This window comes from Thunnus thynnus, chromosome 2 (genome assembly GCF_963924715.1).
Source record: "Thunnus thynnus chromosome 2, fThuThy2.1, whole genome shotgun sequence".
Classification (NCBI taxonomy): Eukaryota; Metazoa; Chordata; class Actinopteri; order Scombriformes; family Scombridae; genus Thunnus; species Thunnus thynnus.
Window position 1 is genome coordinate 35,480,034 of NC_089518.1, and position 27,586 is coordinate 35,507,619.

Sequence of the window (27,586 nt, forward strand, 5' to 3'; positions counted from 1 at the left end):
AATTTTTGGACTTTTTCTCTAATCTTTGATTTTTGGTAAAATATTGGATCATTTATTGAAATGAAAGCATGTGAGAAGTTTAGAGGGAAAAATCACTATTTGGTGGAGCTGTTAACAACTCATAGACATCTGAAATGTGACCCCGACTACACACTGCTTTTTGTAAGACGTCAAAAGACAAAAAGGTTGGAAACCACTGGTTTCATCTTTAACAATGTGTTGTATTTTAAAAGCTTGTTATATTATCCATTGTGTTAAATCTTCATCTGAAAAGTAACTAAAGCTGAAAGTACAATATTTCCCTCTGAAATGCAGAAAGTAGCATCAAATGGAAATACTCAAGTAAAGTACAAGTACCTCAAAATTGTACTTAAGTACAGTACCTGAGTATCTTAGTTACTTTCCTCCACTGACTAATTCCAACTTCAATCCTAAACATAAAACCAGATTAGACAATGAAGAAGTAAGGATGAACCAAAAATGTCCTCACTCCTAAATTTAAGACTTAAATTTTTCAATTCTAAAACTTAATTGGTCTCTTAACAACAGATAAAAAAAATACCCTTACACACTATTTCTGCATTTATTTGTTCAATAGTTACAGCATGATGCTTTAATTGCAGTGTAGGCACAAAGTTTGACTAATATCCAATACCAAAATGGATAATTTAATTAATTTAAATAATATTTGGTGCTGATATTACTGTTTTTTTACATTCAAAAATTATTTAAAGTATTAATAAAAACATTTTGACCATCATGGGACATTATAGTTAGCAGCTCTTGGTGGGAAGTGACCTCCATCAAGATATATAATTTCACTGCCTTAGAGAGGACTAATTTAAAAAAAAATGAACAAAAACAGCAGAGTAAAGTTTACATTACAGTCAACAACATTTCAACATTTCAACACTTAAAGGAAAATTCATTATTCTCATTGGTTATAATAACACGTTACACTCAGGCTGCACTGCAGAGATTTCTTAGACGTTTTCAGGTTTTGTAACAGTGACACTCACGAGGGCCAGATAACCTTAATCCCGTCCTTACAACAACAAAATAAATCCTCCGGTGCCTCGCTTAGACAATATTCTATAACGTCTCCATCGCACTAACGAGGATGCTGCTTCAGTCTTTTGGCTTTTCTCATCCGTCAGCGTGAGTGTTGAATGGCTGCAGGAATAACACTGGTCTCCCGCAGTCTTGCAGGGAACACCACATGTTGCCTCTCCGCAAAACTTTAAAGAAAACCGGATACGACAGTGAACATAGCTGGTAGGTCATCCTGCAAGTAAAGTAGGATGGAAAGTAGGAATTTCATGGTGGTAACCCTGAACTGTTTCCACATAAAAAAGTACTTTAGATAAATTAGTTTTTGTTTTCTGATATTTGAGTCTCAAATAGATCTAGTTTTTATACTTGACTGATGAACTACATTTCTGCCGTTCATTAGAAGGGATCATGAGTGATATTTTCCTCCAAAATACAAACAATATTTTCCCAGAATAAAAGCCCATTTTGGCCAATCCATCAGCAAAACAACATGTTGGTCAAACTGTATGTGAGTCTGGGAGGTGTGGGTCTATGACTCACCCGCCCGTCTGTCTGATAAGTCAGCAACCTGACACCGGGGAGCGAGGGGAGATGGAGAGGGGGGCCAAAGCTGTCCACAGGGGACTTTCAAAATGCCATTATGAGCCGACGTGCTCCTCGGTGCTAAGCTAACCAAACCAGAGAGAGAGACACATGTTGTTTGGGAGGAGTGGGGCTAATACAGGAAATGGCTTCACTACCCCCCCTCTTGCACCCCCCTGAGCAGGGAGAGAATAAACTCTGAGAGCGCCTGCCACCAGGAAAAACAAGGGAAGTGAAGGTCACGAAAGGTCGAACGGGACACTTAGCTAAAACACACGCTGGTCGTTACGGCTGTGATGTCACTGCGGCATGCATGATGGTTCCATGAGTGGGATGTTTGACCTCGACCGGGGTGGGCCACTGGTTTTTAAAGCCTCACAAATTATGGAGAAAGTTCCGCCTACGACGTCCAGGCTGCCGCTGTGTTTTTGTTGAAAACTGTTTGAGCAGCAGTTTGAGGAACGACAAAGCGGCACAAAAACGGAGGCGTGTGAATAAAACTGTCTCGCAATTAATGTGTCTATTTTGACAGCATGTCGAGAAAACATAAAGTGCATCAACGCCACTGAATCACTCATCCTGTTTCAATTACTATAATTGAATATGTCAATTATTTCAATTTCTTTCGAATTTGAACTTTTTTACAATGCATGTAAAAATATTTGGAGAAAATTGGAAGCACCTGTGAAAGCTGCGGCGGCGAACCCGACACTCGACTGTGAACGGACGAAAAGTGCTTTTAAATGTTCAGCTAACTAACTGTGTTGTGCAGGTGAAGGTGACGCAGACCACCGAGGCCCACAAACAGCCCCAGATCATCAACACGCTGCAGAAGGGAGACTACTTTGGAGAGAAGGCGCTCGTAAGGTAAGGGCGAAGACCAAGTAGGACCACGGATTCTGGTTTCCACAGGGGCTGCTTAGACTTTATTCTAAGCTCCTGTTGTTACAAAAGGTGTCAGTATACTTCAAACAAAGTCCTTCAAGTCAAATCTGAGAGGGCTACAACCAACTGAGTAACTTTCTGAAACCTACAAGCCGACAATCACAGCCACTTTCAATGCAGAAGCTCTCTTTTTTCATTCTTTACAAAACTATTCCCATCACTTTTCGTCTGTGTAAATTTGAGTGCAACATCATGAACGCCTCAGAGGAGAGGCTGTCCGAAAGTGAGCGCTGATACCTCCTTTTGTACGCTTTTGAGTGAAGCCGCTTGCAACAGGTGTCCACAAAATTTGATTTAAGATATCGGTCAGATAACACTGTGTATGAACTAGCTTGTTTTAAGCTTACCCCAGCTTTAAGTCACGTAAAACACCAGAATTAATGCTAAAGCCACAACCATAACAAGATGAGGCTTCTGGTAAATATGACACTTTTCAAAATAAATGCATTTTAAGCTTAAAATTGTAATAATATAACTGCAGTCTCATGTTATCTGTGACTTTCTGACCCTGTTAATCATGACTTTTTGAATGTTTGTGAATGCACTAACACAGTGGGACGAGTGGTTTGATGAGTATGATGTACTGCACGCCTCTCTGTCTCTTTCAGTGATGATGTCAGGTCCGCTAATATCATTGCTGATGAGAACGGGGTGGAGTGCCTCATCATTGACAGAGAGTGAGTATTTTTGAATTTGAAAGTATAGTTAGAGATTTATAGAGATTAATCCTAAACTCCCACAAAAAATATTGGGTTGGGTTTAGATGCTGCTGGAAGATGTTTTTAACCATGAAAAGTGGTCATGACAGACAAGTTTGTCCTCTATCTAGGAGAACATTAGATTTGCAGTTATTAGTACAACCAGAGCATTTTAGGAGGTGGACTTCACTGTTTCCTAAACTGATCCGCCCATCCTATGTTGTAATCGAATGAAGTTGTGACAGGAAATCTGATTTAAAAGAACAATGAAAATGTTTTTTTTATCCTTTTTTAATTCCGTGAATCATCATACAAAACATTGTTGAATAAATGATCAGTATGAAACAAATACTGAGCGAGATGTCTTCCAGAATCACTTCTGAAAAATGTGCGAATGCCAGCTGAAAATGACATCTGCTGTGTGACCTCTTAATACCCTGCAGTCTGATGTGATTAACAAGAACTACACAACATGATGTGATCCTCCGTAGCAAACATACAAAGGTGTATTTTGGTGTCTATCTGTCTGCTGTCAGTGTGTGAAAAATGTCCTTTTACCTGATTTTCTCCTGTTAAAAGTAATTCTTCATCTCAGTGTGACAAGTCAGTTAAATCAACGTTGAGGGTTTTGAAGACTATCAGCCAACATTCCAGCGGTTCCACTGCTGACGTGCAGTTGTTGTTTTTCTAGGACATTTGATCAGACAGTGGGCACCTTCAATGAGCTGCAGAGGTACCTCCAAGGCTACGTGGCAACACTCGATCGTGACGACAAGAAGAGACATGCCAGGTGCAGTGCTGCGTACTCGGGCCAAAAATATGAAGACGGCTGTGTTAAACTTCTGTTTGTCAGGAAAATGACTTAATGGGTCACATAACAAAATGATCTGTGGGAGCAGAAAGATACTGGGTGGTGGGGGTAGAATAAAGTAGACAAAAAAATAACAATAATCCTTATTAGGCATATTTTTTAGCATTTCTTAAATAATATATGTCTTGTGAAGCAGGTTTATTGGACACTTTTACGACCGGAGGGATAAAGGGACACGTGATGGTTTTATTGGTTGTAGTTTCAGTTAAAGCTTCTACTTTTTCTAGTAAAAAGTGAGAGTGAAAACTGAAGCATGACATTTCTTTGTCCTATTTGGAATTCCATCTTTCCATCATTGGTTGGATCCTCCCTCTGTCTGTATCTCCGTTTCAGGAGGTCGGTGTCGCGCCACCAGAGTCAGCCGCTGTCTCCAGACATCATTCAGCTGAAGGACATGGTGTCGGCGTTTTCTTCGTCCAGGCCCTTCGACCACCTGGAGATCATCTCAACTCTCGGGGTCGGTGGTTTTGGACGAGTAGAACTGGTAAGACCGAGTGACACTGCAGTTCATATCAGTCTACACCAGGGCTGCATCTACTCTAAATCCATTATAGTCGGCTGTAAATGGTATGACTGGAATGTAGTCACATAAAATTCAATTTAACACCAGCAAATATTTTGAATAAATGTGTATAATCTGGCCAGAATATACAATATTAATCTGAAATAATAACATTTCTGAAATTCTAACCAGATACTCTTTCTTCAAAGTTCTTCAAAGTCACCAATAGAAATGAATGCATGGATGACGTTGCTAAATGATACTTTGTGCCACTTTGTCATGGTCCTGGTTTGTTCTCAACCCTCTTTGGTTTTGACCATGACTCAAACTATACCATACAAATGATCTTAATCCATTTTTAGCACAGCATAAGAGAATTCAAATATGCACAAACTTATTTTGCAGTCACAGGAGATTCAGTGGGAAAAATGTAGGCTACGTCATTATGACTAACCACATATTTTCTGGTTATTCCCTTCATAAGTAGAAAAGCAGCAACTGGTTATTATATGAAACTTAGCAGTCTTGTTAGTAACACATAAAATGGATTATAGCCATGTTATCTCATTAGCAAGTTAGCTTAGATGACCTCCTTGTTTAAACAACCCCCACAAAAAACACATTAGCGTTAGTCTCACAATACCAGACAATTGGAGATCTCCGCCTACTGAAGTCTGGGGATTCCTAAATGCACTGTAGTTGTATAAACGGTGGCGAGAGCAGCTACTAATAAACTTACGCCCCTTACATTTTGTTAAAGGACATGCCTTGCTAGAAATGATGCTCTTGACCCATTCTCCTCCTTAGCGAACTGCATGTCACTGTCTCGGTATGAAGGGCCGCCCTAAAGACTTTGGATTGGTTCTGCAATGCAGTTTTCTTTTTAAACTAAATTGTTTCCACCCAGTGTTAACAATGAAACCTGGAAGATTGTCCTCAGTCTCTATGTTTAGAGACTGATCTGTGAGTCTACATTAGCGTAGCCTAATGCTATCTAAGTAAGCTAGTTAGTTGCTCTGCAGGCTAACTAACTACTTTGCTTTTGTAGTTAGCAAATAAATGAATGCAAAAAAGTCTTATTTGCATTTATATTTCTTAAAATATTATATATATTATACCAATTATGTCTTTGTCATTCTAGTAAGGTCACTTGGTTTTAAAAAGGTCAGTTAGCTCTGTCTATTTACTTTACTTTATTGGTTTATTTGTCAGGGACGATGCAAAAAAACAGGTTAAAATAACATGAAACAGATGTATTGCATATAGGATTTCTAGCCAAGGCTAATTTGCGACCCCTGTCTCTGGTTAGGCTTTTCTACTTAAAAATAGTCATAACATATCACTACCAGAAAAACATTAATTAAATAAAGCTCATAATAAATAGTGACATTCTCAATAACAACAGTATTTACATCACATAACAATCATTTTACATGTGTTGCATATGTGTGCACATGTGTATGTTCCCTAATTCATAGCAATGATGTATTTATGTACATAATATTTATTGGTGTATGTGTCCGTGTACATACATGCATAATCTGTATCAGTGCGTGTATGTTTATCTGTATGTATCTGTTCGTCTATCTACGTGTACATGTTGCAGGTTTATTAGTGTTTATGTTAGTGTTTATGTTAGCTAAAGTTCAATTTCACAAGTTGTAGCATTAAATACTAGCATCAGTATTTAATATTAGCATCAAAGTGGTAACTATGAATTGGGATTTTTTTTATTTTTCTGAAAACTCTGATATTTTGGACTTTGCAGTAAATAAAATGAAAAGTGAAATAAGACAATGATGGAATACCTCATGTCAAATTAATGAATATGAATCTCAAAATTAGGAAACTGTCTTTCCTACAACCACTTAGCTTACATGCTAACTATTTGTTCACTATGAAAACTGTAATTGTTGTTATAACCACCTTGAGTTGCTAATCGAGGTGAAGGCAATTAATTGGCACTTACTTTGATAATTGATTAATTGTTTATATAGCAAAAATGTGATTCTTTGGTTCCAGCCTCTCAAATGTGAGAATTTTTTTGATTTTATATAATTGTAAACTGAATATCTTTGGGTTTTGATCTGATGGTTAACCAAAATAAGACATTTGAAGACATCACACATATACTCTGGGATCTTTTTAAACAAACAATCGATAAATATACTGCAGATTAATGAATAATGAAAATAATCTAAATTTGCAGGCCTAGTTAGGTCAAACGACTTACATTTCTTTCTGAGCAACTCTGACAAAACTCTCGAGTCCTGTGACATCACATCCTGTCATTATTACCTGCAGGTAAGGGTGAAGGGCAAGGACATCACCTTTGCACTAAAGGTCATCAAGAAGAAGCACATTGTTGACAACAGGCAGGAAGAACACATCCACTCGGAGAGGAAGATCCTCGCTGAGGCTCGCTCATCTTTCGTTGTCAAGTCAGTCCTCCTGCTCAGCCTTTGAAGCCATTCCCATTTTTTTTATCCTCCATGATGAAGCTCTGCTCCATTACTCTGAGAAAACAGTGTGGCGCTTATTAGTTTTTGATGAGATCACAGTCGAGGCTGCAAACAGATTACATCTTCTCAGTGGGGGAGAATGGCAGGGGATATTGAGATGTCTGCTATGAAAATATAGTTATTTATTATGAAATATTGCCGCTGCAGCTTTTCTTTGCCTTTTGTGAGATTACGATGATCCAATTTCACCGTGCGCAGCAGAACAAGCTGAGATATTAAAGCCATTCTTCACCTTCTGAAACGCTCCTCCTGCTGACCTCCTCTTTATGCGCTCTTATGTATTTATTTCACCTTTTTTCACATGTTTAAACTATTATCTTTTCATGTTTCTGATCTGTTTTCAAGGTGATCTAATATTTAAGACTATGAAGTGACAGTGTGGCAGAGCAGTCAACATCCGCTCTGTAGTCTCAAGTGTCTTTGAGCATGATAAACTGTACATGCGCCTGGTTTCTATTCACTGTTTACTCTGTAAATATCACCGCCATCAGGTTCAATTAACACATTAGTTACACAATATAAGCTGTAATTTTCACAGTAATGTCTTTTAAATCAACTGCAGTACAGTGTCATTACAAACAAAAATTATGATCTGTTTGCATCATTAGCACCCTCCCTGCTGCTTTGTTTTATATCTAGTCCATCAGTTTACTGTTTAATAGAAGGAAAGTTTGCTGGGAAATCAAGCCTGAGTAATGTTGTGTTTTCCCAAATGAAAGTTAATGTGGATTATTTAGGCAACTAAGTCTACTAAGTGATCATTAAAGTAATAAGAAAATAATTGGAGACAAAAACCCTGCACAATAAATAAAATAAAATAGTCTTATGTTAGACGAGGCCGTACCAATTTTGGTTTTAATTGGATAAAATAAAATAAAATAAAATAACAGTACAAATATATATTAATAACAGGACAAAGTGCAGTATTGCTATTGTTCTATTTACATGAAGGCTAACAAAAGAATAAAAAACAATCAAATATTACACTTTTTGTAAGTCCTTTTGAACAAAAGCTTCAGGCAAACTAATGTAAGATATTGTAATGTACAAGATATGCAGACTGTGCATCGACTTAATTGGAAGTTTCATTAATCATCAGCTTGAATGTTAATGCAGACTGTTAATTCTTAATACCTTTTCTATGATATTGATGCTTTCAGGGTGAGGGTTTTTCCTTTAAAAGTTGAACTTGTCTGTGCTTCTCTTTCTTCAGACTGTATCGCACGTTCAAGGATGACAAATACGTGTACATGCTGCTGGAGGCCTGTTTGGGTGGAGAAATTTGGAGTCTGCTCAGAGACAGGTAGGACTGATGCAACTGATGCCGTTTCATTTTTGAAAACTAGACATTTAACTCACTGTCAGGGCTGCCTGTTAGTTGGTTCAGGTGCGTTTGTATCATCCAACCAATTCTCTGGCTTCTCTTCCTCCTGAGCTGTGTTAACACCTGACCCTGCTTTCCACCAAAAAGTTTAAATTGGGCTTTCTTCACTTTAGGGGAAGTTTTGATGAGCACACTGCCAAATTCTGCGTGGGTTGTGTCACAGAAGCTTTTGATTACCTACATCGCAAAGGTGTCCTCTACAGAGACCTGAAGCCTGAGAATCTCATGCTGGATTCTGATGGATACATCAAACTAGTGAGTGTACTGCCAGAGATTAAACAAATTCATCTTTTGAAAACATGAAACGTCTGTGGAGGGAGCATGGAGGATGTTTTTCTAAAATGTATCTTTTACCTGTAAAACGCTCTTCCCTTTCCCAAAAAGGCCTTCAAAATGATGTGTCATGAATGGATATTTCATAAAAGTTGTGGACATTTCTCAACTAATTTGCCCTGCCAGGTTGACTTTGGCTTTGCCAAGAAAATCAAATGCGGCCAGAAGACCTGGACTTTCTGTGGGACACCAGAGTACGTAGCCCCAGAGATCATCCTCAACAAAGGCCACAACTTCAGTGTGGACTTCTGGTCGTTGGGCATCCTGGTGTTTGAGCTGCTTACTGGCAGGTTTGTACATCATTTGTTTCATAGATGTATAGCAGTTTACCTCGTCATCACTTCAGTCTTCTTGCTGAGTGATGACTTGAACAGAGCATTGCTGAAAAAGATTTGCTTCAACAGGCAAAATGAAATTGCTGCCCTTTTTTCCATCTCCATCCCACAGTCCTCCGTTCTCAGGAAGTGACCAGATGATGACATACACTTTCATCTTGAAAGGAATCGAGAAAATGGACTTCCCCAAGAAGATCACCAAGAGACCTGATGACCTCATACGCAAGCTATGCAGGTACAAAAATCATACAAGCAAAGCAACTGGCGTTTAGCAAATTCTAGTAGATAATAAAATCAACCACTTTGGAGACATTACTACCCACCAGATTTCTCAGATTGATCCTTGAAGAAAAAGTTAAGCCTTGTGAAACAGATCTGACGGGTCTGAGCAATGATAATGTGCTACAAAGTGTTTCAAATCAGAGTTTCATTGGATGTCAGATATGCAACAAAAAACGAAGGGCGGCTAGAGCTAAGCACTTGGAATTTACCTGAACAACAAAAATGGCAAACAGAAAAAATGATGTCTGTTATTTGTATCATGCACGCAAGATTACAGATCATCATCCCAAAACAAAATGTACCAGCTTTTTGTTTGTGTCTAGCAGTAATTTCCTATGACATTGGTGAACTTTGCAGGCGAAATCCCTCAGAGCGACTGGGCAACCTCAAAAATGGAATAATTGACATCAAGAAGCACAGGTAAGAAGGAGCTGACTCATTTTGTTGCTGATCTCAATGAGGAGATTAGCCGTGCAAATTAGCACTGATTGAACATTATGAATGTGGGCCAGTAGTTTATGACCTCAGCAATTAGATAATTACTGAACACACTGTACGAGAGCAGTGGGATGTGAAACATATTCAATAAGCTTATTACATTATTAGATTTACCACAGTCTTTCTTCAAGTAATGTTATTTTCTTCACTTTGATTTTCGAAAGTAAGAATCAAGTTTTCATATATATATAAAAGGAAAGCTAGTAACATGAGGTCAGGGGGTTAAAAATTATGTTATTTCATGTTATTTTTAAATGTTTTGCTGGCCTCGGGTCATTGAAGTGATAAGGGCTCCTTCCTTTCATACTGGGTATCCTTTTAGCCAAGCATACTTCCAAGGAATAAGGGTTAAAGTTCAAGGAAAACACTGACAAAGGTTCCTTGTTACAGAATCAGTCACATTGTAACATCCAAGGGGCTACTTGGACTGGGAAAGTACCAGTATCAAGCTTTGAATTTGTCTTTTTGAAAAATAGAAAGAGATAGGGAATTACTTAAGGGTTTTTATGTGCTCTCTATAATGTGTATGAAGGTGGTTTAATGGCTTTAACTGGGAGGGACTGAAGGCGAGGACTTTACCATCTCCACTGAAAAGAGAAGTAAGTAAAGATATTTATCTACACCACTAAAATCTAATGATAGAAAAGCACATTTTAAATTCAGTTGCTCCAAAAATGTTCTTCTACTTCTATTGGATTCTGAGAAAGTAATTCAGGAGGCATCTTAAAAAAATTCTTTCCTCCTTTCTCGTCTTCTCTTCAACAACAGCTTTCAGGACCGACAGATCACAGCTACTTTGACAGTTATCCTCCAGATGAGGACAATCCTCCTGATGAGCTTTCTGGTTGGGACATGGACTTCTGAGACCTTCTTCTCCATCTTTTTTCCCATTTTCCCTCCATTACACACCCAAACAACAAAAACTAACTGGGCAGGTGACCTCACATCACCTCTGGCAGGTGTGTTGGAGGTCCTCAGGTCCAATAGCTGCAATGAACAGCTAGTTACTTTATAAATGTCTGATTGGCGGTCTCAACACAAATTAACAGATATGAACACAATCCTCTTTTGAGTTTGGCTTTGAAGAGAGGTCAGCTTATTATATAACCATCACTATCTTTTCGTTTACAAACAAACACACATTAGCTAATGTATCCAGTAGAATGTCGTGCTAATAGTGGTAATTGTGTTATGTTAGCATTAAAACTAAAATCCGTAATGTTTCAAAAAGCGCATCAGCTGAGGTCGGAGCTACAGAGACTGTCTACAGTCCGCTGCTGAGAAACTTTGCACCCAAATGGTGCAGGGGATAGACACTAAATTAAATGCAGGTGACAGTGTTTGTGGGTGGGAAGCCAGTGAGGGATCAAGTCCTTGTTGCTGCATTACCAACCATTTCTGGTTGGTTGGGCCACCCCATGCGAAGTGAGTTGGGCATAGCAAAACAAAACACATGTGTGTGTTACTCTGCTTTCAAACTGGTTCCAAAATAATAACAACCAGTAATTCAGTAAGAAACTTTTTTCCAATTCCCAAAAACATGACCAGTTATTCATGCATCAGTGCACAAACTGTATATAGAGTTTACAAAATGGTTCCCAAGATATTGTATAAAATGGTAAAAAGAGCACAGATTTACTGATCAATTAATGACCTGATACCGTACCAACAACAGCAGAGTGAATCAATTTCAAAAATTTGATGTCTAGTTATCTTTCTGTAGTTGAGGGCTACCAGCTCTGCTTTGCTAAATTAGCCTGCAGGCAAATTACTCAGAAAACGACAAACAACCATGTGTTCAGGATAACTAAGCTGACCTTTTCAGGCTACATCTCATATTATTTTGGGGCAGAAGGACTTAAAACAGGTCACAGTCTACAGTCTTAGTATTATGTTTTTACATTACTTATCTACATCCTATCTAATTATCGTCTTCAGATACCTCCAAAATATTCTTCCCCGAGTGTTCTTGATGGCTCCAGATGTGATTGGTGGAGAAAGTGAAATTTTCTTCACATCTGAGGCAATCTGTGATTGTATATGCAGTTTGTTTACAGCTGTAGAGGAATGGAGGTGTGTGGAGACAAGATGATACCGCAAACAGCCAAGCAACTTGAGAACAAGCACACACTTGGGCGAAGGAATTCTACTTAACCGTTCAGATAGTAAAAGTATCTAACCACCATGTTCTAAACAAGTTTTAGGATGAAACATTTATGCTAAGAAGCATCAAGAGTTCCTTGTTCCAACAGTGTTATCCTCACAGTCTCCCCACTGCCCAAACTAGGCAAACAAAAACACAAACACCTTCTCCACTTAAGTTATAGAGTGTGAGCATCCCGCGGCAGGGTGCCCGAACTGAAGAAATATTTACCTTTTTGAAGCTGAGTCAACTCTGCGGTTTTGAGCTTCTTAAGAAGAAAGGAAGTTCTGCTTGGTCTGAGGCGTTGATGATGTGAGGAGAAACAGCCGAGAGGCCAAACTGTGCAGAAAACCTTCAAGGTTTACTATGAAGGAATTTTCAGGAGCTTAGTGTTAAAAAAAAAGATGTGTTTTCCCATTTTTAAACACCCAAGGTTCACAGTAGATCGACTGTGCACCAAGTGTGTATGTATATACTGTACATTGTAAAGCACAAGCATTAAAAATACACAATTTATATGATCCAAGCCACTTATTCCTTAATGTAAACTTAAAGGACCAGTGTGTAGGATTTTGTGGCACCTAGTGGTGAGGTTGCAGATTGTAACCAACTGAATACCCCTCCATCTCACCTTCCAAGCATTTAGGACAACCTATGGTGGCCAATGTTTGGTTTGTCCGTTCTGGGCTACCATAGAAACATGGCTGTCCAACATGGCATGCTCCATGGAAGAAGACCAGCCTCCTATGTAGATATAAAGAGCTCATTCTAAGGTAACGAAAACAACATGATTCTTATTTTCAGGTGATTATACACTAATTAAAACACACTTATGAATATTATATTCCATTTCTGCCAAGTCTGTTCCGCAAGATGCCACTAAATTCTACACACTGCACCTTTAAAAAAACTGGCTGAGGGAATTTTGTATATCACATGTATGTATACGCTGACTGGTGAATGTGTGTGTGTACAGTATATGATAATGTCTATGTGAGAAAGCACCTAAAATTCTTGGAGAAGCTGTGGCCTTAACATAATGACGACTGAGTTCACAATACAGCTGTTTGTTAATATTTCAGTTAGAGATACATTTCTTCTTGTTTTTAATTCAATGGAACAGTCTTTGGCCTATTTAAATTTTGTTTTATACACCAATAGATTATTATTATCACTTCTAGTTTTAGCAATATGTGCAGACCTTTCTCACTGAGGATATTTTGTGTTGTCCAACACAGGGGTATGTAATAACATGGCTGCATTTTATTTAGTTGTTCCAGTGCCAGGCCTAGACCTAGACTAGCAGTTAATCTTTTCAATTATCATTTCATTGAACTTCATTCAGTCATCCTGACATCGGCTTCACGTCAGACAATTTCTGCTTGGGTTATGTCTTGTTTTGTTTCACCTGAACCAAACAGTCATGCGTGACATATCCATCCTGTCCATGTCATTTTCACTTTGGAGCTGTTAACTTAACAGCTTTCACAAAAATCTAAGAAATTCACCAATTTAAGAACTCAAATTACAACAACTTGCACAGCTGCATCAGTGTCGTCCACTCTTGTCACTATTTTTGCTAAATGTAGCTACCTAGCTAGCTCTGTTGAAAGATGAAGGCCATGGTTCTTAACCCTGCCAACAAAACTATGATTGACTGACTGTTTTTGCGATCAGGGAAACAGATGCCAATGAGCACAACCACTGAAGAAAACAGGGATGTGGGCAGTGATTCAGAGGTCTGGAACTAGGCTAACCATGGCCCTGTTATTCCACATACTGGCTTGTTGGGACACCAAATTAAAACATCCATCATTAATGTCCTTAGTTACACTTGCTTTACCACTATGACAAGTCAAAATGTTTGTCACCAGAATGGCCTGTTGATCCATTTGTGTGGACTCATGGCCTTAAAATAAAGAAAAAACAGAAATGTAACAAAAACTGTTCAAAGCTTCAGAATGTATTTACAGTCATTGTTCTAGTAAAGGTATCAAATGTCTCTAAGCCTATATTTTGGCACTGGGGTTAAAATCTAACGAACACTCACAAGAGATTAATAACATAATTTTAAAAGAGGGAAAACATTCATAAAATGCAGTAGATCCTATAATTTTATGTACAGATTTCACGTTCTTACACACAAACTGTACCATCTACAACTGCCTCTGTCTAGTACAATCCTACAAATCATACTGTACCTGTATATAAAATGTAAATACTGACTTTTTTGGGCAGTAAATGAATGATACTGTAAATAGATGTATGCTTCTAAGTTTTGCTATTGAATTCCAGAAATACTGATCTTGTATTTTATGCAAAATGGTACCAAGGGAGAGATGAAGGAAATAAATTTTGAATATTTTGCTTTGCTTGTGTGTTTTGTGCCGCTATCCTCTCAAAACCTCTAAAACCCAAAAACCATTGATAGACCTGAGTCTTGCATACTTTTATTCATTTCTTTGAATGCTTTGTAAGGAGGGTCAGTGCTTGGAGGGGGGAGACCTTTAAACAGTTCACCACACTTTCACATCAGTAGTGACAAATGTCCATCACAGATATAAAGACCATCAACATGTCCAAGCTTCGGTCCCCCTTTCCCAGACCACACCTCTACAAGATATGCAACATAGAGAAAATAAATAGATGCATGTTAAAAGTCATTTCCATATACAAATATATTTTATGAAGCTTATTGTACAAGCATTTCTTTTTTACCTACAGCGTAACATTTACAAGATAGGATTGAACAGTGTAGTAGAGTAAGCTCTTATAAACCGCTGATATACTGTACTGTATATTTTACTTAAGTGTCTTTGATACTTGCACTCTTAAAGGTGTTAGTGAAGTTTAACAGTTAAGACCTGGGTCGAGTCTCAAATGCAGCAAAAGCAAAGTCCGCAAACATGACTTGCCAGCAGTCCTCATGTCTGCAGTGTTGTACTGGCACAAACAGAGGAGGCCACTCCGTTCTACAGCATGCACTGCTAAAATCTGTACTGGCACAAGATGAGGAAGCACATACTGGAAAAAAGTGTCAATACAAAATATATAAAGTTAAACAATCTGCCTTTAGCTATTGACACAAAATAAATGTCTCTGAAATATCAAAATAGTGAATTATTTGAAATACATTTTAGAATAAACTCCACTGGTGATCATACTTATCAAAAGAATATGCACTATGTTCACGCATTGTATACTGTACCATATAAAAACTATTCTCAGCTGCTTGCTTTTGACTTCAGCTTCATTGCAAACTGAGCTCAGTTCTGTGAACGACCAAGCCTTTCTGAACAGGTGATGAATCAAATCAAACTGTTTAAAAAAACAGAAATCCACCCATTAAAAAGGCACTTCTATCCCAACGAGACATTAGAATGTCATCGACATATAGTGAGCTATATACAAAAACAATGTACAAGTGTATAGGGAAAGTTTGCTGCTATATTTCAGTCTATTTGCTCTGAATAAATATTTGGTTTTATGAGCTTTGACAAGAGAAAGCACAACCTGAGGCAACATTACGACATGTTAACTTCTCCTCCAGGTGTGCCTTTTGTTCCATGTTGACCTGACGCAAAGTACATGTGATCAAATAACATAATAACCCCCTAATGATTAATGTAAAATCCATACAGTAATATTAAAGGGTTATGTGACCTAGAGAAAACAGATCAGTTCTCCCTAATCATTCAATATATTATATGTATTGCTCATCATTTTTGGTTTTTAGTTTAAAATATGGGAATTTATCTGTTAATTGAAATTGTAAGGTCTAGGTGAAAACTGGGTTTTTTAATTACTTTGAGGGATTTTTCTCAGCTGACATCGCCACTAGAGGATCCCATTTACAGTAAACTACTTGTCACAGTTTTTTTTTTCCTGGAGCTTTTAGCTTTTAGATGCATAAGGACATAAAATCCACGGGAACGTCAGATTTTCAACCCATCTCCACTTTTTAAAAAAATCAAAGTATCTTTTAAAGAAGATTGTTAAAAACCAAAAATGATGAACTTAAATGATATGTAAAGCAAAACTGATTCCAGACCAGTAGTGTATATTGACATGATACTTATTACTTACTTTATATCTGAGTCGACAAAAACAGATTTCTAGAAGCATTCTGGCAGTTTATAATAGTTTTTCTTCATAAATGTCACTCTATGCTGTAAATAAGATACATAACTTTGAACATTATGTAATGGCACCATGTTCTGAACTTAATGCCAAAAACAAATAAGTTCAGCCTGATATCAGTCTCCACCGCAAGTATTAATCCTTGATGCCTGCCAAGTCCCAGAAGTTATTTGATTTCTTTCTGAGCTAATAAAGTCCAACAAGGGTTTCAAAATTCCACACAAGCATCAAATGGCTTTTAGAGTCCTGTGGTTTTACACAGCCCTTGTTCAATGTAGTAGTTTCTCCTTTTGATATGCTTTATCCCTTTATCTTTCAAAATGAAATCTCTGAGGTTAACTCGTACATCTTGAACATTTTCTTGGTGAAACACTGGTATAATGGGTCTCCTCAAAACTCCCCATTCCGACTGTTAATGAAGACCACAAATGAAAAGTAGCTTACTCTTTAGCATATAATATACTCTTAAAATGTGGGTTCTGTACAACAAAAGGAGCAGTGATCTAAACACAAATATGTAAGGCTATCTACTGTCTAAGTCACAATTCTGGCTTTGGAATCTAATATATATCTCTATAGCAGCCAAGCCAATAATTATACAATAACTTTTCATATAGTGAATAACACAGTGATAGTACAGACATAAATACATACACATAGTAACAAAAACCATGCAAGTGCGAGCAGAGGTGACTTTGTGGTAATGATCAAAGACAACTTTAAGCTATGAAGGAGAGAAAGATGAGAATGACCCCCCTCAGAGGCATCAGTTCAAACTGAGAGGAAAAGAAAGAGATCATTTTTTCCTGAAAAAAGAGTTTTTTCCTTCGGTTTTTTTTGTCTCTTTTATGCCTCAATCGGTATTTTGTATATCTAGAAAGTGAGTTTATGATTGTGTTCACCCTGCTACCGTCTAATGGATAACCGAGCAACGATGATAAAGACGTGAAGATAAACAGTGGTGCTGGTGGTGAAGTTGGAGCATGGAGATTTGAATTTCCATTCCAGTTATCTTCCTTGTGGATAACCCGCACGATCCATTCCTTCCCATGAACAGACCAGTCTCCTCTTCACCTGGAACAACAGGCAGTACTCTCCTCCAGTGCAAAGGGGGAAGTTGTGTTCAATTGGTGTTTTGTATGTGAATGAGTGTTTGACTGAAGAAACAGGAGGAGAGAGTATCTTCTTGGCTGCATGTGTTGAATTTTTTTTTTCCATTTCTGTACAATATCAGGTGTGTGTGTGTATGTGTGTGTGTGTGAATGGGCATAGAAGGAGAAAAAAAAAAAAACTATCTACAGGCGCAGGAATCTACAGTCATGTTGGGGTAGACTTTCAGCACCACATTCTTGTCCTCGTCAAAGAAGAGGATGCTGAGGGAAGACATCTTCTCTGGGACGCAGCATGGCTCGGGGATTCCCGGGACGACGCCCACCGCCCGCACTATGCTCTGGATAGTGGCATGATTAGAGGGCTTCAGAGCCTACAGCGAAGGGACAAAATGGATTATTAAACAGCTGGAATTATCAAGGATTTACTTTTAAAAATTTGACCAAAAATGTATGTATATTGTTGCATAAATTACTTTTTAGATATACTTAAAGGGAGGGAATTTTTTTGCAGTCAGTCCTCTTGGTAATAATCATTCAACAATCAAGTTTAAAAAAAAAAAAAATTCAACCACATTTACCAAACCTTTTGGGCAAAGAATGTAAATGCTGTAAGTATTACCTAAAACTCAACTCCAACCTACTGTACCTGCCATAGCTGTGCACGCATGAAATGAGGGATTATTACACACAAATGAAGATGGGCTCATTTTTAGTTTTACCTCAAATAAAGTGGCTTGTTTCCAACCTGTTTGATTGTCTGATCATTTGTAATTCTTGCCCTGCTTGACTTTGTTGCAGTGATGTTTTCATCTGAGCAGTTATTTTGGTGAGTACAGTGTTATCATAACCAATAGAAATAATGGCAAAATCTATGAAAATAAAACCAAAGTTATAATACATCAGAATTTTCAAGTCCTGGAGAGCATCTTTTACTGAGCATTTTCCTACAACCTCTAGCTTTTGGATCACACAGAAACCTATTTCATGGTTAATTCGTCAAGTTACCGTTAAGTCATAAAACGCACAACTAACTGAATCAAAGTCTGAAAGTGGCAGCTCTGTCCTTAGCAGTTCACAAACATGTATCACCTGATCAGCTGCTTCATATCTTAGCAGGATCCAACAAGTGACAGGACTCTTCTCACACATCACAATGAACTAGGCAGAGCACCTTTTAATAGTAGCTATTAAGCAGCTTCTAAAGCTTCAGCCTGACAAAGAAGAAGCAACATCACAGGATCACAGGCTTGTCTGACTAAGCAGCAAACCTGCAGGAGAGGGAGGGGGTTGCCTTAGGGCTCTAGTCCCTACTTCTGGGACTAATTACATCCGACTACAAAGGCCGGCGACTCCGAGGTAATGAATTAAGTGGATGGGACTCGTGCATTCCGGCCATGTTTAAAATACCTGTGATGTTATCTTGTCACTGGGGCCACAAGCTACGGACAGAGCTGATGTTTAACATCAGTTGAAGCGCAAGTTTTCTTTGTTTCTCTCACTTTTCTGTATGCGATCTATCAAATGTGTAAAACCATGCGATGTGTCGCCTGCATCTGGGGAGAAACTTTCACGAACGGCATGAATTACTCAAAGATGCTTCCCTCAACGTTCTTCATTGATTTTTGATGTTCAAGTCAGCCACCTGCTCTTCAGGAAGTTTATCTGAGCAGGACTTCTTATCACTTTTTTGTTAGAAAGCTATTTAGATTACATAATCTGCAGTTTGGCCACTTTTACTTAATGTTTAGTACAGCAGGACTTCACTTAAACCTATTTTTTTTTATTAAAATACATAAAGCTAGCTCTGATGCTTATCTTCAAAGATGTAATGATTTTATTTCAGAAGGTAAAAGCATGAAGGAGAACTTGTAGCGGCGCTGCCACTGTAAGTAGTTTATCCTGGCAGTTGAAGATTGAAGCAGATGGCATACATTTCTATCAGTTTCTTTGGCATTACTGTATATAATATAAGACAGACAGGCTTCAGGGATCTCTGAAGTCAACATAGTTAACGTAAAACAAGTTAACGTAAAACAAAACAGTAACAGTAAACAAGGGACTGAAATCTTAATGCCTAGATGCACTGATAGCCCACCATAGCCTGTTGTATTTACATAATGTGTACCATACTGTCAGAAAAAAGCACTATGTTTGAATGTTGAACATAGAGACTGATGTGTAGTCTCTACAATATATTGTGCCAGAACATAAATGAGTTTTGGTGTCATATGAGGTCTGTTAGTTCATCAGCTGTTAATGTGTCAATACCAGTGATTCTAAAACATATTTACTGGTATGAACATTAAATATAGTTTAAGACGCTGATAAAAAACTGAAATGTTGGATCACAAGATGGAACTGAGATTCAAATTAAAATCTGATCTTTTGGTCTCCACAACGTTGCCTAAAATTTGTAATTTATTGGTGGTGATGAAATAAAACCAGGTTACAAGAGGTGTGGGACCGAGGCCGTAAACATAACCCAGTAGCGCAGTGGTTCCCAACACTTCAGGCTCGTGAAGCCTAAAAGCGAAGCGATGTTTTCTTGTAACAATGTTTTTTCACTGTCACAAGTTGCATATGTCTATTGGTTGTGACCAGGTCAACCTCTTTTATTTGAATAAGATGTATTATCCAATAATTCCCAAGAAAAAAAGCCACTATTGGAGGAACATCTGGAGAAATTAATCTAATTTTGTGTAGCATTAATGTTTTGTTGATTTCCTCTTATTTTGCTACTCCTAAGATCCCAAACACCAGGTTGGGAACCATTGCCATAGTACACTACAAATCTCACCTTTGGCATGGGGAACTGGCAGGACCCTGAGCAGTAGTAGGCGTCAAAGGACTTAGGTGATATAATCCATTCGCTCCATCCAATGTCAGCAAAGTCCACTTTCAGGTACCTCCGTGCGCAGTTCCTGGGCTCGTTCCACTGCTTCTTTCGCGCTTTTTTGATCGTCTGCTCGTCGAACTGCAGCAGGGGCATCTTGTGCCTCTGATTCTTGCGTGTCTTTTTACGTGGCCGACGGGCCTGCTTGTTGTCAAAAGGTTCGTACGGACTTGTCTCATCCCAACCGGTTGTCTCGTACGGGTATTCAGGCCCAGGAAGTTCATTGTTTTGCAAAGGGAGCAGAACGTTCACCGAGCGCTTGTGCCTGGGCTGCTGTTGTTCTTGTTCAGTGTTGTTTCGTTCACGCTGTCCCAGTTTATGAATGCTGTGTGAAACGGAGTCCTCCCCTCCCACCGAGGGGTGTCTCTGGAGGGTGGCTACCACGCTTTCAGGTTCCGAAATGGCAGAGTCATTGGCGTAGACCAGGATGTAGGGTGAGCGGTCCGACAGGAGCTTCTTCCACGGCTGAGGCCCTTGCGAGGCCACATCAATCCCAATAAGCAGCTCGTCATGGTGTTTGGCCTGGTTCACCACGCGAGTTATGTCCTTCCACTGCCAAGATATGAAGTCCCTGTACAGAGTGGACACATTGATCCGAAATTGTCCTAGAGTCCTCATCTTGTTATCCACAGAGGCAAAACTCCAGATCACCATGTGGATGTGGCTGTGCCTGCGGGGCCCATGGCGGCTGCAGCTTTTGGACCTGGAACAGCCCTGGGTGCTGTTCTGAAGGTCTCCGATGTAGTAATGAAGAGTGGCTGACAGCACGTCTTCTGACTTGGTGAGGGAGGTGAGGTTGAAAATCTGCAGCTGCTTCTTGTTTAGAGTACCTGTGTATATAATGAGTAGTATTATTTACAAAGCAAAGCAGTTGTCCAGGATTTCATATTCTAACCATGGCCTTCTCTGGATGAATTAAATACATAATAATATTAACAATAATAATATATATGTCTAGACTGATCCAACAGTTTCAATAACTAAAGGGTCAATCCACAAATTACAAAACAAAAATTATGAGGTATCTGTCTCCAAGATTTCGGCCTCCACCCCAACATAGTGGAGGTTAATGTAATTTGGTCTGTGGTTCTAGGGGTATTTGGAAATTATGTTGAAAAAAAAATCAATAGAAACATCTCTTTCCAGAAACAGTGCCTCCATTACACTGGACAATCTACAGAACACACTTTTAACAGTTTTAAAAGAGACTCTTCGGAGGAGCTAGATAGTAGTTTCTGGTGAGAGATGTTGCTTTAAATGTAATCTTTCAGTGCTTTAAGTAACACTCATCTCAGTCATACTGGGGTGGAAGAAGAAGTCTCAAGATATCGCAAAACCTGAGCAAATACAACCAAAACCATCTGCATGGCTATATACCACTGAGGGCAAGTGAGAAAATGTGTTTGTAATTTGGGTGAATTTACCTTTTATATATCTTATGACATACAACTACCAGACGATAGGAGGCAGTATAATCTAACAAACTTTGACCCTAAGTGGGAACTGGTTGTCTTTAATAGCACCCACGTTCAAGTGATAATAACACAAAGTTGCCGAGTTAGCAATTTAGAGTTTATGAGGTTAAAGTTACTGTAACAGTTCCTAATAAAAGACTAATAAAAGCATCTTAAATGCAGAAGCTCTATGCATTGAAAACCTTCCAATCCTGCTTCAATACACGCAGGCTGGGCAGCTGCCAGATGCTGGCTTGAGGGAAAATCTTAAGACTATCTGACACTAAAATCTTAAGGTGTGAAAGCAATTGTGTCCTCAAACGACGTTGAGTTTCATACAGAGATCTGATGTGGAATCTCTGTTCCTGGCACTGGGAAGGGTAACAGGTTGATCACATTTCCAAGACTGGATCAACAGGTGTATTTCAGTTTCAGCTCCGCAAACCCAACATGAATGTCAGCAATTTTCACTAGTTTTTGATTTTTTTTTGTTTTAAAGCCTAAAAAAGCAGATAAAAAACGCTTCTCTACTTAAAGATGATACGTCTAAATTGCGCACATATCCTGTGAACACAGCTCTCTACACATTTAATGTGCGAATAATTCCAACTGACAAAGACAGAAGGAGACTTAACCAGATCCAGTTTACATTTCCACAATTCATACGATAAGGCATGCATGTGTGGTCTTTCTAGACTGGTAGAAGTCAGTATTGTTAACATGCGTAAAACTTTGGATACATACCCCAGTGCGCTTTGAAACTGCGGACAGTGTTGCCATCCTTGAAGGGAAAACCAGCCCGGTTGTACTTCGCGTAAAGCATCTGCATGTGCTCCGTCATTGTATCCTGTAAAAGCAGATCCCGGTCTTCCTTCGTAGGTTGCTTTTTATCCACCGAATGCGTAAAATCCACCTTTCGTCCCGTGGGGAAATTGTCTGTTTTCAGCATCGCGCAGTATCCAACGCACAGATAACTCCATCCGTAAAGCAGTACGACCACAAACCGAGAGTAGAGAGCCATGCTTGAGCAAAAGCGAGGGTGCAAATAGAAAAAATAATAGTTTTGGAAAACCTAGCACGTTTCCAAAAGTTGTCCCTATCTCCAAAAGGACATACCATCACCTGAGGAGGAGTCCTCTGTAAGAAAATGATACCATCACCTTTGACACCAGTCACAGCAAGAGAAGAAGGAAGGAAGGAAAAATAAGAGCGTTATCCAAGTTGTCTGTCTGCTTTTGATAAGGTCTTAACGTGCTACAGTCAGTTAAAAAAAAAAGCAGAAGGTGTAATAAAGCAGATGCAGGAGAACTAAGCTACTAAAACACCGACGCTCTTGGTTTTGTATCCAAGTTCTGAGCTGATTTCAGGACCAGCAGTCAACCGTCCCCCCGTCTCAGCTTTCATTGAAGGTAAAGCATGTTGTGCTTGGTATTATAGGGCTTGTGGGACCAGCTGGGTATTCCTCACACACATACACACTCAGAGAGAGAGAGAGAGAGAGAGAGGGAGAGAGAGAGAGAGAGGGAGAGAGAGAGAGAGTTTCCTGTTCGAGATACTTTTACGCACATTCAGCCTGGGGACAAATTATCTCATGTTATCAAGAGCTGAAGGAGGCTGTTTTGTCAGTTGATTCGAGACGGATTTTTTTTTTTTTTTTTTATTTCACGAAAAGGACATTCCACCGATTTATTGAACTGATTTCAATACCTAAACTGCTGCCACAGAACAGCCCCTCCGTGCGTAATTTCTACTCCGCAGAGCTGTGCGTCTGGGCCGCGCTGCTGAATGAAGCGGCTTATTGTCGGCATTAAAGGCTCTCTCCCCTATTTAGTTTAGTTCAATGGAGTTAAGCACACACATCCTGTACCATCACGGTCCGATCCGGATGCTGTACTGTGCCCCCCCTCTTCCCGCCGTCCCCCCAAAACAGCCCATCCTGGCGGGGTTTAAACACCCCACCCAGCCGCCCTCCACCCCCCGCCACTGGGCTTCTCTTTCAGGGGCACTCGGGAGGAAATGATTAGGGCATTTCCCCGCCCTTGGACATCTGATGGCAATAATATTAGCATGCCATGTCCTTCATAGCAGTCAACGCACTGAACGCACATTTAACTCCTTCAACTAGGAGGAAGATGAGCATCAACATACACAGCAAAGTAGCAGCAGAGTGATGTCAGCTGGAAGCAGGAACCTGACTGGAACAACTCATAATAATCAATCAGTCAAGGCACTGTTAGTCAGGCCTGTGGCTCATAAGACATAAATAGAAGAGACAAAACATTATGTCCTTTTTTTGTATCAGCTGTAATATTTAAAATGAAGTATAAACTGCTTAAAATAATAGATCTATTATAATCTATTCACTCAAAAGTTGAACTGATAAAATGTAAAATGTACCGTACCATTTAAGGACAAACACAGCTCTTCTTTTTCAAAAAGATGAAGAAAAAGAATAGTTGTTAAACTGCGAAACATGAAAAAGTTTACACAGGTGGGGAATGCAACTGATGTCAAATTAGGTCAGTCTTGTTATTGATTTAAGGGGGAAAAGGCACTAAGATTATGATCTGTTTTAGTTTAAAAAATGGGCTCAATTTATCAAACACAAAAGTGAAGCAGGTAAACATGTCTTCATAAATGTCAGTGTGCCAAAGAGTTTTAACATCAGGCCTGTTGAACATTTGGAAGTTCACATTTCTGGAAGTTTAGTGAATCATATTTGTTATTTCTAGGAAAAATGTTTTAAATCTGAATACTATTTAAAGTTGCTTATGATTGTAAAGGCAAACATGCACAATAGCATAATTCAAACTGGGACAGTTGATTTTTGTTCTACTGCTGTTGTAAACAAGAACTTGTATAAAACACTCTGTGCAATTCTTAACATACCAGTTTTTACATTTCATATGAAGTTTTATATGTGGGGCCATAGTTTGATTCAGACTTTATCGCTGCATTGCCTGGACACGAGCCCTCATAAGTCAATACATGTTGCTGCCTGTTACACCTGTTGACTGCTTAAAATACTAATTTGGCCAACACTGTAATTTTTTATATGTAATTAATATGTTTTTATATGTATGAATTTTCTCACCGTCCATTTAAGGCTCAAATATTACTGGTAAGGAAATGCAACAGTGTAAAAAAGGCAAAAACTACATGAAGAGACATCAAATTAAGTTGAAACTGAGCTTGTTTCATAGAGAAGACAGAATAGTGCCTCTACTATCCGAGGCTCTGTATAGTCTGAATCCACCTCTTTACCTCATGTTGTGTATACTAGCGGCACGTCAGGCCTCAAACTAATAAAACCACGCTTCAGTTAAAACCCCAACAGCTTAAAAGCCCAATAAAAGAAATGAGGAGGGATATAACCATTGAAATTATACTTTATTGTAGATTCATTACTATTTACAGACACATTATCTGTCTGGGTGAGTTCCAGTGACCTATGTTTCTTTTCAGTTTCGGACCACCGAAGAGGTAAGGCACATTAAAAGTAGCCCGTGCGTTTTTTATGAGTAATACATGCTTGTTTGTCAATCAACTGGTATTTTAAATTTCCTATTTTTCAAGTGCACATCTGCTGTTTTGATTGGAAGGCATCTGGAATGACTGATGCCACTTTCAAGGATGGAGAGCAGAGCAGGAAGCTCCATCACCACACACCACCGGGCCACATGAATGAGCTGCGGCCTGTGAATCTGGACAGCTGTAGAGTGTGAAATGTTCATTTGCCACCTGGCCAGATTGAGTTCTGACTTCCAACACATACAAAAACTAAGCAGGGAAAGATAGCGAGATAGTCAGGTGGACGGACGGTCGGTCGGTCGGTCGGTTGCAACAGCCCTCGCCCTGAGGTTAAATCTGGCTTCTACAAAGAGGTCAAAGAGGAAATGACATTGCCAACACAATCGTTCTGCCAAATTTAAATGCTTCTCTCAGTCTTGTTCATCCAGTTAGTTTTGTTAAGACAACAGCAAAGGAAAACCAGATTTGCAGAGCTGAAAACAGACAAAATATTTAAAGACATACAACAACAAAAACATATTTGCAAAACAGAAAATAAATTAATAGCTTAAAGCTTTTCACAAACTTTGTTCATCATCACCCCCAAAACAGTCCCAGAACCCGCATTTAAAAAAAAAAAAGAAAAAAAAAAAGCGAAACCCACTGACTAAAAAAAACAGAATCCAGACCCCCAAACCCCTGTTTTTACAAAACCAGAACCCACATCCCTGTGTCACCACACATATTGTTTCAATGAGGCCAAGAGAGTCCAATTCAGTCAAAACAGACAAACAGATGCAGCCAGTGAAAGGCTGCTCTGATATCAAGCTGGCTGAGAGACATTAGAGGTTTGTTTTAGAATGAACTAATTTGTTTAAACCTTGTAACTTTCAAAAAAGAGGTTTCAGCAGAATGGATTCAAGGGGAAAAACCGCTATATCGGTTTGAAGAATACATACATTTTCCATCCTTTTATCATCCTTAATATCATCGCAACATGAGAGAGATGAAACCTGATTTTTATAACTTTATTTCCATGCAGGACTATGTTGATAACCTACATTTTATGGGGAGAAAAAGTTATCAGCCTGTAGATGATGAACATCTATTTAAAAGTGAATACTGTGCTTCTTGGTTAGAAGTGTACAAAAAGGCCTCCACAGACCTGTTTCCTGTGCAGGATGGTTGTTTGTGACTAAATGGAAAAAGTGCCCCAAACTATGTGTCTACAGAAAACAAATTCATGAACAAATAACACAGGCCTTGTAATTTGTTAGCTTATAGACCTAGATAACGTTACTTGTGGTGGGACTAATTCTTACCATGTGTTTCAATAACAAAACCCAAAAATTTGAAATCAACAAATTAGAAGGGAGCCGGTTGCAAAATATCTTCTGTACTTCCACAATAATTTCTAAAGCAGGTCGTTTGTCGAGTTATCTTGCATTAAAAATGTCACGGTGGATGACTAATATGTAAATGATAGAGCACTTTGATGTCCTGTAAAGTGTGCCTTGCATCTGGGAACATGCGGAATGCTTTAAGCCCATTACCCATTCTTCCAGTCCAATTGGAGCTACCGCAGCCTGGGGGAGGACATAAAAGCAACCCCCATCATCTTTCAAAGCTCTTACGCCTTTAATTTGTTTAGACAAACAGCCCAAAACATGCCAGGCCAAACGATGAGACGAGCCCGGGGTCTCCGAGCAGGTTTCTACCCCTTTACTGAGACTGCTGACCGAAAAAAACTGAGCCGATCTGGGCCTTGGTTTTCAAATAAATGTAATAAAGAGAATTGCAAAACTAAAATAATATTTTTTGGTCAATTCACTGAAGGATTATGTAATAAAATCTGAACTGACATTTGAAATCTCAGGTTATTTGCAAGGAAACGCCTCCGAGTTGGCTCACTGGTCCGTCCACTTCTTCCTCTGGGAATCTTCAGTTTAAAAGCCATTTTATGCAGCACCCTCCACCCAGATGGCATGCATGATATGAGGGGAACAGTTTGTAAATGATTGGTGCCTCTACAGCAACTCTTTTTTTTTTTTCTCCAGTCAAATTAGAGGCTTCCAGTGCTCTCCCAATACGTGCCATATGTATGAACGTGTCAGCTGCAGCCTCTGACGCTTAGACTGTCCTGATGTTGTGGTCGTAGAAGACGACATGGATGTAGAGGTCCGACTGTAGGAACGTCCTTTTGGAGTCCTCGCCAGGACCGGACTGGAAACCAGCACAGAGTTAGAGCAGTTAGTTTATAGTGCTTATAATTAATTAAATTGATATAAAAGAAAAAGAAAGTAATTCATGTGCAGGTATATTTAACAAG

The 27,586-nt window shown here is 39.0% G+C and overlaps 3 protein-coding genes across 4 annotated transcripts in view; 1 reads left to right on the plus strand and 2 right to left on the minus strand.

Moving 5' to 3' along the window:
• prkg2 (protein kinase cGMP-dependent 2) overlaps positions 1-14,516 on the plus strand; it is a 35,263-nt gene extending 20,747 nt beyond the window's left edge. Inside the window, exons 8-19 of the mRNA XM_067572279.1 lie at positions 2,408-2,502; positions 3,189-3,257; positions 3,970-4,068; positions 4,483-4,633; positions 6,956-7,092; positions 8,387-8,476; positions 8,671-8,812; positions 9,017-9,180; positions 9,338-9,460; positions 9,865-9,927; positions 10,538-10,604; positions 10,774-14,516. Coding sequence (XP_067428380.1) covers positions 2,408-2,502; positions 3,189-3,257; positions 3,970-4,068; positions 4,483-4,633; positions 6,956-7,092; positions 8,387-8,476; positions 8,671-8,812; positions 9,017-9,180; positions 9,338-9,460; positions 9,865-9,927; positions 10,538-10,604; positions 10,774-10,869 — 1,296 coding nt within the window. The 3' untranslated portion in view covers positions 10,870-14,516. The remainder of the gene's footprint in view (positions 1-2,407; positions 2,503-3,188; positions 3,258-3,969; positions 4,069-4,482; positions 4,634-6,955; positions 7,093-8,386; positions 8,477-8,670; positions 8,813-9,016; positions 9,181-9,337; positions 9,461-9,864; positions 9,928-10,537; positions 10,605-10,773) is intronic.
• A 66-nt stretch (positions 14,517-14,582) lies between these two features.
• On the minus strand, positions 14,583-23,651 carry bmp3 (bone morphogenetic protein 3). 2 transcript variants are annotated; one of them, XR_010924420.1, is made up of 4 exons: positions 22,492-23,651; positions 20,198-21,123; positions 15,013-17,771; positions 14,583-14,761 (listed from the first exon to the last, which is right to left on the minus strand). XR_010924420.1 is itself a non-coding variant. In XM_067572290.1 (3 exons), the coding sequence occupies exons 1-3, from the start codon at positions 22,766-22,768 to the stop codon at positions 17,580-17,582; spliced, it is 1,395 nt and encodes a 464-aa protein (XP_067428391.1). In that variant the 5' UTR covers positions 22,769-23,651; the 3' UTR covers positions 14,583-17,579. The 2 variants fall into 2 exon arrangements, 1 of the variants encoding a protein (XP_067428391.1); XM_067572290.1 differs by having other exon boundaries at positions 14,583-17,771.
• Positions 23,652-26,271: 2,620 nt separating this feature from the next.
• cfap299 (cilia and flagella associated protein 299) overlaps positions 26,272-27,586 on the minus strand; it is an 81,002-nt gene continuing 79,687 nt past the window's right edge. The window contains exon 6 of the mRNA XM_067572308.1: positions 26,272-27,480. Within this exon, the coding sequence (XP_067428409.1) occupies positions 27,388-27,480 (93 nt within the window). The 3' untranslated portion in view covers positions 26,272-27,387. The remainder of the gene's footprint in view (positions 27,481-27,586) is intronic.

What these genes read in the sequence shown, in the direction of transcription:
- bmp3 (XM_067572290.1), bottom strand. Translation starts at nt 22,768, where the DNA reads ATGGCTCTCTACTCTCGGTTTGTGGTCGTACTGCTTTACGGATGGAGT. An exon ending in CAGTTTCAAAGCGCACTGGG is followed by an intron (nt 21,124 to 22,491) that starts GTATGTATCCAA and finishes TTATATACACAG; the next exon opens with GTACTCTAAACAAGAAGCAG. An exon ending in GCCAGTTCCCCATGCCAAAG is followed by an intron (nt 17,772 to 20,197) that starts GTGAGATTTGTA and finishes CCTTCGCTGTAG; the next exon opens with GCTCTGAAGCCCTCTAATCA.